At 50.3% G+C, this 12,440-nt stretch overlaps 5 protein-coding genes across 5 annotated transcripts; 3 read left to right on the top strand and 2 right to left on the bottom strand.

Annotated features, from left to right (window-relative positions):
- Nucleotides 1-48: 48 nt before the first annotated feature.
- ALTATR162_LOCUS3717 (uncharacterized protein) lies at nucleotides 49-669 on the bottom strand (the record flags this gene model as incomplete). Its single annotated transcript, XM_043311325.1, has 1 exon — nucleotides 49-669. One exon carries the CDS (start codon nucleotides 667-669, stop codon nucleotides 49-51), a length of 621 nt encoding a protein of 206 aa, XP_043167260.1.
- A 379-nt stretch (nucleotides 670-1,048) lies between these two features.
- ALTATR162_LOCUS3716 (uncharacterized protein) lies at nucleotides 1,049-2,198 on the top strand (the record flags this gene model as incomplete). Its single annotated transcript, XM_043311324.1, has 6 exons — nucleotides 1,049-1,081; nucleotides 1,140-1,203; nucleotides 1,256-1,315; nucleotides 1,372-1,470; nucleotides 1,520-2,043; nucleotides 2,097-2,198. 6 exons carry the CDS (start codon nucleotides 1,049-1,051, stop codon nucleotides 2,196-2,198), a joined length of 882 nt encoding a protein of 293 aa, XP_043167259.1.
- A 302-nt stretch (nucleotides 2,199-2,500) lies between these two features.
- On the bottom strand, nucleotides 2,501-3,865 carry ALTATR162_LOCUS3715 (uncharacterized protein; the record flags this gene model as incomplete). Its single annotated transcript, XM_043311323.1, has 1 exon — nucleotides 2,501-3,865. One exon carries the CDS (start codon nucleotides 3,863-3,865, stop codon nucleotides 2,501-2,503), a length of 1,365 nt encoding a protein of 454 aa, XP_043167258.1.
- A 1,150-nt stretch (nucleotides 3,866-5,015) lies between these two features.
- Nucleotides 5,016-6,772, top strand: ALTATR162_LOCUS3714 (uncharacterized protein; the record flags this gene model as incomplete). The annotated part of the gene is made up of 3 exons (XM_043311322.1): nucleotides 5,016-6,173; nucleotides 6,230-6,449; nucleotides 6,501-6,772. 3 exons carry the CDS (start codon nucleotides 5,016-5,018, stop codon nucleotides 6,770-6,772), a joined length of 1,650 nt encoding a protein of 549 aa, XP_043167257.1.
- A 2,171-nt stretch (nucleotides 6,773-8,943) lies between these two features.
- On the top strand, nucleotides 8,944-11,024 carry ALTATR162_LOCUS3713 (uncharacterized protein; the record flags this gene model as incomplete). Its single annotated transcript, XM_043311321.1, has 2 exons — nucleotides 8,944-9,548; nucleotides 9,602-11,024. The coding sequence occupies 2 exons, from the start codon at nucleotides 8,944-8,946 to the stop codon at nucleotides 11,022-11,024; spliced, it is 2,028 nt and encodes a 675-aa protein (XP_043167256.1).
- Between the last annotated feature and the right edge of the window lie 1,416 nt (nucleotides 11,025-12,440).

Raw genomic sequence — 12,440 nt, 5'->3', positions numbered from 1 at the left:
ACTGGTTGTTCCTGTCCTGCACGTGTGCAAAATCGTAGAATGACCGATTTATTCCTGCGGCCGCTCGCTCTCCACGACGAAGTATTTGCCAGATTTCCGCTCAGCTGAGCCCAGCACATCCCAGTCCTCAACATCTTTAGCATTTACAGGTGTAGCGTCTCGTTGTAACCGCTTGTGATGCTGTCCTATGACCTTTTCTTTGCCCAGGGCATCCTTGAGTGTCTCCAACGTGATTTTTTGCTCCTCTTCTGCAGCCATCGTCTCATCACGTATTGCTCGAAGAGGTTTTACACCCGTCGTGTCCACCTCCTGTATCTTGCCCACAAAGTGTAATTGTGCTGCCAGAGTGTCTAGCATCTTCTTCTCTTGTTCGGGTGTTTCTGGCGGCGGGAGGGCTGATAGGCGAAGTAGGTGGTGAAGTTGCTGGGAGGTGATCTGAGGAGCGTCGGGAGCGCGTGTCTTTGGTGGTAGCAGAGACTCGACGGACCATGTGGGCTCTGCTAGAAGCTGTTCAAGCTCGTCGGGATGAATGCCTCCGGCGGTTCGTGGAAACTCTCCCTCTTTGGGGTTCTTATATGATCGCAGAGGTGAAGGCGTATATGAGCGTGTTTGCAGGTATTGTAAAGGCTTGCGAAACTTCGAGGACGCAAACGCGCGACGTGTGGCCATGATTGTCTGTGGATGCCTAAGGCGGGGTAGGTCGATTGTTCAGACGGTTCGAGATCTTTGTTTTATATGCTATGTCCTTCAGTACAGCAACATCAGTGCAGTCTCTTAGTTCTATCGCGAGACCTGAGCGACGCTTCTGTGGATGTAAGGTCGTAAAGCTCGAGGCAGGTTGTAAACACTAGTGCGGATTCGGTAAAGCCACCGCCCAGGTCACAGCCCTCTCGCATGGACCAACGTGGGTCGTCATCGCTCATTGAGACAGCAAGTGCAGCCACCTGTCTCGACCAAAGTTTCAATATAACGTCTGCCTACACAGTCACATCTCCCGTCCATCCACTCTCTCCCACAAACAACCTCAACTCTCAGAAACTCAGCAAACATGGCCGGCGATCCACGAGCGCTGCTGCGACAGGTGGGGCCTTCCAAGACTCAGCCACAAAGCAGATAACTGATATCGAGTGACACAATAGGCAGAAACGTCGTTACAGAAGGCATCTGGTGGCTTCAGCTTCTTCGGTGGGAAGCAGGAGAAATGTACGATATGAAAAGTCGCACATATGCGCATTTAGACTGACGCACGTGATAGACGAGGCAGCCGCAGATCAGTTTATCGCTGCAGCAAATGCATTCCGGATGCAAAAGATGGGTATGGGCAGATGCATGTTGATAAACAATCCGATCTTGAGAATTAACAAACTTTAGGCAAGGAGGCAGGAGAGGCTTTCGAGAAGGCAGCATTGGTACAACGCCAGAACCTGAATGAGCCCGATGATGAAGCAAACACGCTTACAGACGCCTTCAGTATGCTTCATTCTTTTGTTGAAATTGACTGCAACTAATGCGACATCAGAGGCTTACCGCAAAGATGACCCAGAGGCAGCTGCACGGTGTTTAGACAAGGCTATTGCGCATTACTGCAGCAAGGGCAACTTCCGTCGTGCAGCCACTCACAAGCAGAACCTTGCTGAGCTCTACGAAGTCGAGCTTGGTGACAACACCCGAGCCGCAGCAGCATACGAAGAAGCGGCTGGCTGGTATGAGAGCGACAACGCTGAAGCACTCGCCAACAAGCTTTGGCTCAAGACTGCCGACCTCGTCGCTCTAGAAGGCAAAGACTACTACAAGGCCATCGAACTTTACGAGAAGGTCGCCAGGACTTCTATTTCTAACAACCTCATGCGCTGGTCCGTTAAAGAGTACCTACTCAAGGCTGGTATCTGCCAGCTATGCACAGGCGACCAGGTCGGCGTCAACACCGCGCTTGATAGGTACAGGGAGCTGGATCCAAGCTTCCAGCAACAGAGGGAGCACGCACTACTTGTTGACTTGGCGGCTGCGGTGCAGGATGGTGATCAGGAGATGTTTGCTGATAAGGTATGTTCTTTTTGGCTCATAACCCAAGCGTACATTGTACTAATATGTGACAGCTGTTCCAATTCGACCAGCTCACCAAGCTTGATAAGTGGAAGACTACACTTCTGTTGCGGGTCAAGAACACGATTGAAGAGGGAGGCGAGGACTTCTCGTAGAACATGGTCATCGGGAACGATTTCTGCTACCATTGGTTCTCTAGTTTCCATTTGTGCTCAGTTTAAACACACTTTGGCTTTGGATCTTACAATATATGAACATCTAATGAATATCATCATTTGAGGCACCACCATACATATCACATCTGGGTTTGTTCATTGATTTGCTATCTAAGTTATACACGTTCTAGTGTGAAGCACCTGCGTTGCTTGAAGGCAAGGTTATTATACAAGGAATATGTCGTAAAGATCGTCGCGTTTGAAGAATATAACAAGTTTAGTGCTCATCTGAAGCCGTTGCTTTACAACTCCATGTTTTCAACCAGAGGCTGGAGACGCTCCTTGAGGTCCTCTACATCAAGCTCCTCGCCCTTCCAGAAGACCTGCTCGCCACCTGAAGTCTTGGGTGGGATCAAGACGTTAGAGACGACCTGGATAACTCCGTCGCTAGCTACACCATCGTGAATGGTAACGCGCGAGAAGCCGTTGATCCTAATCTCAACGAAAGGTCCGTAGCGGCCGACGTCAACAGCGAGGTTCTTGTGGCAAAGGACAGTGGGGAGGTCGTAGTGGTAGCCTCCCGGGCGCTCCTCAACAGTCTCCTTGTCGTCCTTGCGTCCATCGTAGAAGGCGTCAGAGTACAGTGTCTGGTCAACGACCATGTGGTACTCTAGAAGAGCCTTGAGGTACTTCTCACCATACTTTGAGAACAAGAAGGCGTTGGCACGCCCACCAAGCTTCTGGAACGCAAAGTTGGAGGGAGCGAAGAATGTGCCACCGTTGTGCTCGTATTCGGTGCTGTTGATCTTGTCGAAGAGACCAGTCTTTCCGAGACCGAGCTCAAGAGTGCTGAACTCGCCAGGGAGCAAGTCGATGATTGAGGCAACGTTGGGGGGTGGTACGAGGATTGAGTCGACGCCGTGGACGACACCGTTGGTACCGAAGATGTTGACTGCTACAAGGCGGCTGTAGAAGTTGATCGCGGGGCCCTTGAGTGTGACGCGAACAGTGAGGCGCTGCTGATGTCCCAAGTTCTTGCTTGGTGTGTACAGAGTTGGGATGGTGTATGTGTGGAGTACGCGGCCAGCAGGGTACAAGTCATCGGTGACGTGGTACAGCAGGATGTCCTTCAAGATTTCCTTGGAGGGCTTATGGTGATGCTCGGGAATCTTCTCAAAAGCCTCGTCCGTTGGGGCAAAGACGGTGTAGTTGGCCTTGGTGCTGTTGAGCAGCTGCACAACATCGTCGAACTCATTGATCCACTTTGCAAGCTTTGTGGTGTATTTGCTTTCGTTGATGAGCTCGTAGACTGTACGGTTCGGCTTTTGGTCGTGTGGAGGGTGGTGAGGTCCGCCATGGTGTGGCGGTCCGTGGTGAGGAGGATGATCGGGGTTCTCGAAGTCAATGACGCTGTCGTCAAATTGAGAGCCCTCTAACCACGACTCAACGTCGCAGCCAGCATGGTGAATCTTGCTGTAAACATCCTTGGCGCCATCCTTGACCTTGCTGAAAGCATCGTCAAGGATGTTTTGAGCGTTGTCGATAACAGTATGGGCGTTATCAACAAGCTGCTTTCCAGACTTCTCAATGTTCGAGAAGACTTCCGGTTCGGTAATGACAAATGCAGTCGCCAGAGGCAAGACTGGTACAATGCGTGAGAACCGCATGTTGACCTAGTGATTGATAGGGAATGGGGGAACGAGCAAGAATGGTAGCGGAACACAAGGAAGAAGTAGCTAGGCAACGAAGCTAAAGAGTAAGACGAGTCGATTACAACACCACTGCGTGGCGACGTTATTGGGGCGGAGCTCTCGGTTGTGACCCGCTTACTGGGTCTCGGACTACAAGGCGGACGAACTCAAACAACCACAATTGGACTTGTTAAAACGAAGAGAAGCAGGTAGTGAATACTCAAGCTAAATTGCTTTGCAGATACAAGCACTTAGCTTGAAGGTATACTCTCAACATACCGTTAAGGCACCGAGGCTGCGTACCGTATAATACAGGCTGTCAAGGACGCGTCAGTCAATCTTCCCCGCGTTCCACGACAGATGTGATGGCGATGACGTGACTACGTCATGATCACTAAATCATCTCACCACCCGAAACTCTGGGGGTTTTGTAACCTCCAACCGGGTAAGTCTGTGATCCGATATCAGGTCGTTGGGATAGTCTAACGGATGTTACACGCGATGCCGCTGAGACCCAAAGCCTTCCAGAGAACATGGGATGCTTGGAGCTGGAATGACCATCACGTGACGGCGCGCCGTCGGCGAAACGACGGACCGTGCGATGGCCTAGTATTCCGTCATTGACCCATTAATGTGCATGAAGGCTACTTACTTCCGGCTTATACAAGATTCGTCACTATGCGTTATTTTCCTACTTTGCCTTCGCTGCAAGGTACGAGGCTAGATTGACCAGTACCATAGCACGACGCGTGTTTGGTCTCTTTGTTTGCCGGTTCCGCGGTTGAAGCCCAGAGCCAACTCCTGTAGCGGACCTTGGAAATTAGTCCTTTATTGGCTGTGATGCCTCGTATGAGATCCATTCACTGCCGGAAACAAGCTTTTTACCAAGCAAATGTCAAGCTTTTCAATGCGGGTTCTGCTTGGGCTGCGCATTCCATTTTGGCTGCATTGCCGACGTGGTGTGTGAGCGACAACGGACGTAATGTGTCGTCATGCGTATGTACGTTGTTTACGTGTGCCATTAAACACTTGTATAAGAGTTAAAAGCACTGCCTGACACATGAAAACCTTATATCAACTCAAATCATACTAATATAATCGCATCCCTTAAACATTCATCAAAAAAATGGCCGGACTCGCAAGACACGTAGACACGGATGAGCTCCTTGAGACACTAAAAGACCATCCCATACACAAAGCCGGAGGTCACAAGTCCGCGAACCGAGCGACTTCTCATATCACACCCTACTCGAGTCGCTATGCCGCTGGCACCGAGTTGTCAAAATTCAAAATCCCGCACGATGGTGCTCCTGCCGACGTTGTTCACCAGCTGCTCAAGGATGAGCTTGATCTAGATGGCCGACCCAGCTTGAACTTGGCCTCATTCGTTGGTACCTACATGGAGAAGGAAGCGGAGCAGCTCATGATTGAGAACTTGTCCAAGAACATGTCTGATGCTGACGAGTACCCGGCAATGATGGACATGCACGCACGATGTGTATCCATCATTGCTAACATGTGGGGCGCACAGAAGGGTGAGAAGGCCATCGGATCAGCGACTACTGGTTCTAGTGAGGCGATTCATCTTGGTGGGCTCGCCATGAAGCGTCGGTGGCAAGAGAAGAGAAGGGCAGAGGGCAAGGACACTTCAAACCCAAACATCATTATGGGTGCAAACGCACAAGTCGCTCTGGAGAAGTTCGCGAGGTACTTCGAGGTGGAATCTCGCATCCTTCCTGTAAGCGAAGACTCGTCCTACCGTCTGGATCCAAAATTGGTGAAAGAGAACATTGATGAGAACACTATCGGTGTGTTTGTCATCCTCGGTTCAACATATACTGGACACTACGAGCCTGTGGAGGAGATCTCCGACATCCTTGACGCTTTCGAGAAGGAGACTGGTAACGACATTCCCATCCATGTGGATGCTGCATCCGGTGGCTTCATCGCCCCCTTTACCCATGCGAAGGCTGGCAAGAAGTGGAACTTCGAACTACCGCGAGTCAAATCCATCAACACCAGTGGACATAAGTTTGGTCTCGTGTATGCTGGTGTCGGATGGATCATCTGGCGAGACGAGAGCTATCTGCCCAAGCACCTGATCTTTGAGCTTCACTACTTGGGTGGAACGGAGGAGTCGTACACTTTGAACTTCTCACGTCCTGGAGCTCAGATCATCGCACAATACTACAACTTGATTCATCTGGGATTCTCGGGATACCGTACCATTATGGAAAATATGTTGGCCAACGCACGGCTGCTGAGCAGGGCGCTCGAACATACGGTAGGTTACCAGATTGTTAGGTAGCATGAGGGAGACTTACTGACATCACATTACAGGGCTGGTACCGTTGCGTCAGCGACATTCATCGCAAGAAAGGCGACTTCAAGTTCGAGAAGGGCAAGAAGCAGTACGACGAAGGCGAGACAAGCGCAGACTACAATGCCGGTCTACCCGTTGTTGCCTTCACTCTTACAGACGAGTTCCACGACGACTTCCCCCACGTCAAACAAGAAGCGATCAGCAACTTGCTTCGGGCCAAGCAATACATCATCCCCAGTGAGTTTAACCCCGATCTACTATGTTTACCGTGGCTAACTTCAGGTGCAGATTACCCACTGCCACCCAGCGAAGAGAAGACTGAAATCCTTCGAGTCGTTGTCAGAGAGAGTTTGTCGCTCGACATGATCGACAGATTAGTCACTGACATCTGTGGCGTTACGGAGATGCTGATGAAGACGGATTCGGTTGACCTTGCAGCGTTCCAGCCTGGCGCCAGCCCTAGCATCGAGAAGCAGCATGCTAACAAGGGACTGAAGAAGGAGCACAAGCACAAGGCGCAGAACCCATCGTCGAATGGTGTATATCGCACTGTTTGCTAAAAAGGTCTACCGAGCTTAGCAGTGGTGGGGAATGGCTTACAGGTGACTTGATTGTCAATATGGTGTGATGATCAGACCATAGCGGCGTTGAGGCTTGAGAGGCGCATCACAACAGTCGAAAACGAACGTCAAGTAACTTCGACAGGATAATGAGTATATTTACTAGTATTGAACAACATTCATCGCAAACGATGTAATACTTTGTTAGCCCTTGTCGTGCAGTTCCTTTTCCTCCCTTCTTTCCTCTTTTCTGTAGGCTTGTTCTTGCTTTATACGTCAAGCTTCATAAAAATATCCTGGAAACCCTTGGTGACTAATACCCAGGAGAAATCGCTATGATCGTAGATCCCTAGCACGCGAATACCGTCTGGTTGACACTCTTTACCTACTCAATATTAAGCTTCATGCCTACGTTGTTAGGTTGCAAATGTAAAATACATCATGCATATCAAATTTGCTTCATAGTGGCTTCAAAACAGACTTACGATCATATACTGCAATCAGAGACACCACATGTTACCATATGTTTGATTCTATATCCTGATGAGACTCATGTACAGATACCGTTTCACGCCACCCACACATCCTCCAATATTATTCAACGAACATTATATTGTTACCATCAGCAAGCCCAGAATACTAGTATAATATATGAACAATATGTCAAGCTGCAGCTAATCTTTCCAGCATAAAGCCGTGATTATTCGAATAAAATGTACGTATTAGACGTGACAGATTGAATCGCAGCCAGCACATATTCTCCATAAATTTACCAACACGAGACGGATATGACGGTGGCAATTCATCGAAGTGTTTTGGCTAGACGTAGTATACGATACCGAAACCGAAATGCGGTGATGAAAATGTGGGGCACGTATGCGCTATTCTTCATTCGGCACGATGGGTGAATGACAGGAGGGTGAAGGATCTAAAAACACAATTTCCTATGGCGATCTTCAACGCCCAGTCTTGCCATGAAGATAGGAGACTTGTGCCTTGCATTGCAGGGAAAAGCAAAATCTTTTCGCCTGTGAGACTTGGCATACTTGGTGCCTTCCTGCAGGCTCAACCATCTCCAGTTACTCCGCAAGATGTCACTAGACAGCCCCATCAACAGCCAACGCATTTGTTGACCACGATCGTCAGCAATGCGGATCTCTTCCGTCGGCGGGCAAGTCTGTGTTACCCTGCTCATTCGATTACTCTCTCTGAGACGTTCACTCATTGGACCACGAATGCAAAGACAGCATGTACATGCTGCACGCACATCACTACAAGCACTCGGTGGTGGTGGGCGTTGTGCAGCAGATTACTGTGTAGAGGGCAAGCGAGGTGCCACTGCATTAAGGAGTCTTTGTTCCAGTTGTGTGTGGCGGCGAGACATCGGACGACGGCGAGCAACGCAGGTGTCATATGTCATACCCCTAGCCAGCTGACAGCCACGTGCCCTTTGCGGTACCTGGCACACGATTTCCGCACCAAATCGACCACTATCGAGATCAAGCTGCACGATCAACGCTGCTAAAATGAACGATTCGCGGTCCCTGCACGGCTACTTTGGGCGTCCAACCATCTAGAACCTCCCCACCCTTGACCAGGCACGGCATGGCGCATACACGCACGTCTCGCGATCTCTCCGTACTTCCATGACAGCACCACAATCGCCAGCTATATCCTTCCTGAGAACGCTCGGCCCGTCCCCAAGTCGCTCGTTTTGCGTCCCTGCAGCGGCCATAGCGAATTGTGGCGCCGCACTAACTCGTCGCTCACGTCATAACCCTGGTTGGCGATGCTGCAGCAAGCATCACCAATCTTGAACCGGATCTCCTCAGTTTCGACCATCTGCACCCCTTCCGGTGGAGAATACCTGATATGGCTGATAGATGACATTTAGGGCACCTTCTAGTGTCCAGCAGCCTCGTGCCCTAGAAATTTCGGTGAGAGCCCCATTGTCGCCTTCATAGGGTCATGATGTCCCGCAGGCCCTGAAGCTTCTCTCTCGCCTGCGGCACCGCAATGCTCCCGACTCTTCACTACCAGGTTCTCTACGATTCGTAACCTTGATGTTACGACGTAGTTGCTCCTGGCCGCTGTGCAACACCTGCGATTTATTTGTTTGTTCCGATTGTTGTACACGCGCTTTTAGTGCTGCTGGCGACGAGTCTCCGATTATGTCAAACCGAGTTCCGCGAATATTGCTTTACGTACTCAGTCGCGACGTACGCCTTTCAGACAATCCTGCTTTTCATGCCGCATCCCTTCACGCCGCTCGTCCAAACTCCTCGAGAACCTCTTCGAATGGGGACAGACGGCACCGCGATGACTCGTTGACTTCGGAACACGGCGGCGCAAACTTTACGCACCTCTTACCCGTATACGTTTTTCCCGCCCACCAGGTCGAAGTCTCCGGCTTCCTCTCCTCCCCATCAGATAAAAGTCCGTATCCGGAGGCGCGCAGTGAAGTCGCACGAGTATGGCGGACAGGACCTCATCGCGTGCAATTTATAGCGGATGGAGTATGGGACCTCAAGGAAAAGCTTGCGAGATTGAACTGCAACTCTGGACTGGAGATGCGCGTGGGCAGAGTCACCGAAGTTGTGTCTGACATAATCGACTGGTATTCCCAAAACGAGCATGAGGGCAGAATCAGCGGGGTCTGGATGACTGACGACGATACCACAGAAGAGAAGAGAGAAGTTGCAAGTGTGAGGAAACTTGCAGAACAACATGGAGCAGACTTCAAAGCGTGGAGCGATGAAAAGTTCTACATAGACGAGTAAGTCATCTTGGCACTTTGGGTTGCCGGGAGTGTTTGCTAATGCATCGTAGTCGTGACCTACCGTACGATAATATATCCGATCTGCCAAACGTATACACTTCATTCCGAAAAGGACTCGAGCCGCTCCGCGATCGACCTCGCAGTACCCTACCCACACCAGCCCAACTACCACCACTACCTTCGAGCATACCACCCCAAAAACAACCTTTTACTATACCTTCGACCTTAGAAAAGCTGAAGAGAGCTCTGCTGTCTCCACTAGAGGAAGATAAAACATATACCCTTACGTGGCCACCACAATGGCCGACTGATGTTCAGTCCGCGCATCCGTTCTCTGGAGGCGAAACCGCTGGTCTGAACCGCATAAACCATCTTATCAGCTCCGGGGCTATGAGCTCGTATAAGGCTACAAGAAACGGCATGCTTGGCCTTGATTTCAGTACAAAGCTTTCAGCCTACCTCGCTCAAGGTCACATCACCGCCAGGCAGGTCCATTGGGCGATGATGGATTTTGAGGAAGGGCGAGGCCCTGGTGAAAAGATTGCTGGCTATGGAAAGGGCGAGAACGAAGGAACAGCAGCTGTTCGATTCGAACTGTTATGGAGAGATTACATGCGACTCTGCATGAGAAAATTCGGGCACAAGATGTTCAGTCTCTACGGCATACAAGATCGTGACACGAAAGGTCAAAAAGGAGAATTACAACAAAAGAAGTGGAAAAAACTAAACGAATCTGGTGGTGCAGGCGACGATCCGGCAAAGACGCTCGAAGCATTCCAGAGGTTCCGCTCAGGGCGCACTGGAGTCGGTCTCATCGACGCATCAAACCGCGAACTCTTCGTCACAGGTTACACGTCGAACCGTGCGAGGCAAAACGTCGCCTCTTTCCTCTCGTCACATCTCAATATTGACTGGAGAGTTGGAGCCGAGTGGTATGAATGCTTTCTTGTGGATTATGATGCAGCTAGCAACTGGGGCAATTGGCAATACGTTGCTGGTGTCGGCAACGACCCGCGGCAGGGCCGCATCTTTAATCCCGTCAAACAAGCACTCGACTACGATAAAAACGGCGAATACATCAAGGCATGGGTACCAGAGTTACGAGGCATCAAGTTGACGCGAACTGTTGGTCCTGGGAAGGAAGAAGTGGACCAGCAACGGTTGATGGGCCTTTACCAAGCTTGGAAGCTTAGTGATTGGGAGAAGCAAAACTTGGGTTTGAAGGGCGTAGACTGGGTCGAACAGCCGCTCACTAGGATACAATTTCAAGTTGGCCGGGGGCGTGGTGGTGAGCAAGAGGGAAGGTCGAAACGGGGTGGAGGTGGGGGCATGCCATGGCGGGGAAGAGGGGGCCGTGGTCAAGGATCTGATCGCGGATCTGATCGCAACTCTCGACCCAAGGGTGACGGAGAATGGTCCAGGAAAGTGGAGGGGCCTACCATCGTGAGCAGTGAGCCGACCACGGCGTCATAGGTGTTTACTCTGTCCAGGCCAGTCGACCCCCCAGTATATGAAAGTTCGCGTGTGCTCTTGCTTTGCAGCCTCGCGTCATTCAATGCATCTTAGTTCTTTTCAGTCGATCGCATCATTGTTTGTGAGGCTTCGTACTCCATCTCAAGATAGTGACGCGTCGTTATTTCACATCTGACGATCACAGCGGCATAGCAGGCGATCTTCCATCTACTCGTCTGCCCAGGCTAATGTATTCTGCCCAGACAGACATAGTTGCTTAATGTTCTAAGACGTATCTTCATCATCACGAAAAAGGTTGCGACCGCCACCACCGCAAGAATGCATTGCTACGTCAATAATATCGCAAGTCTGTTCAATGAAGGATATCTTTCTCACTGACCACGGGCTCGTACCCTTCCACTCCGCCATGCCGGTGACGCCTAACCCCATCTACACTACCCGGACGGGAAGATGATGACGTGCATCTCGCAAACGCCACAGCAGATCGTTGAAGAAAAGGCCACTTCTTAGCGCCTTGATTCAACACTGGAGGCCTGGAGCTAGCCTATACGTTCCAGCTGGAAATTACATCCAAGAAGCGCCAGTCAAACTTGTCGTTTTTGACTAACTTGGTCACTCAACGCGGTGCCACTGACAGGCAAGCAATAATGGGACTTAATAACCAGCAAAGATGGAAGCGCTGTTTAATCTGATATGATCGTTGCATCCTTTTAGTACATCAGCTTGCCTGCAAGAGTGTGTGGTCAGCTTTCGCCGAGTTGTGGTATGTAGGTGATGACGCATAGGATTGTGAATTAGGTTGGATTGGAAGAGTGCCCAGGTGGTGATCTGTGAGGGTTGCGTACGTCTGTCTCTGTAGACATATGTGGGCGTACTTCGCTTACGGCACGATAGATGCTTGTAGCCACGTTGTGTGATGATATGGACATCGCGTTAGATTTAATAACCCTTTTTTATTAAAGGCTGTTTCCGTTCAGCAACTTCTAGGTGAGCGTGCCCGTTATCTGCTTATGCGTATGCAAATTGTTTACAAGAGATCATTTTACAACCCCAGGTTTCTCTAACGTACTAAGATCTTGAGAAATCAAACATCTCGTTGGTATGGTGTAGTGTGCTTCTAGATCGAAGATCGAGCATGAGCCGCCATCCGGCAAGAGTTACTTCCGGAAAACTTTGTACAGAGAACGCTTGAGTCGGGTGCTGACAGTGATCAGTCATGTCTATCGAGGTAATGTGTCTGAGGAGAGTCATGAAACCTATTAATGACGACACACGATTCTCGAATCGTGTGCCGTTGCATCACCACTGATCCTATACTCCTTGTGAGACAACCCTTACCCATTCCTTTTTATCCAACTAGCGGCCTCATCATGCTGCAGGTGTATGAATTGCGAAAGGTATAAGTGGCTCGTTAGT

The sequence above is a fragment of the Alternaria atra genome (genome assembly GCF_907166805.1).
Source record: "Alternaria atra isolate CS162 genome assembly, contig: 23, whole genome shotgun sequence".
In the NCBI taxonomy this organism is placed as follows: Eukaryota; Fungi; Ascomycota; class Dothideomycetes; order Pleosporales; family Pleosporaceae; genus Alternaria; species Alternaria atra.
The sequence above is the reverse complement of the archived record's forward strand: the minus strand, read 5'-3'. Positions and strand labels throughout refer to the sequence as shown.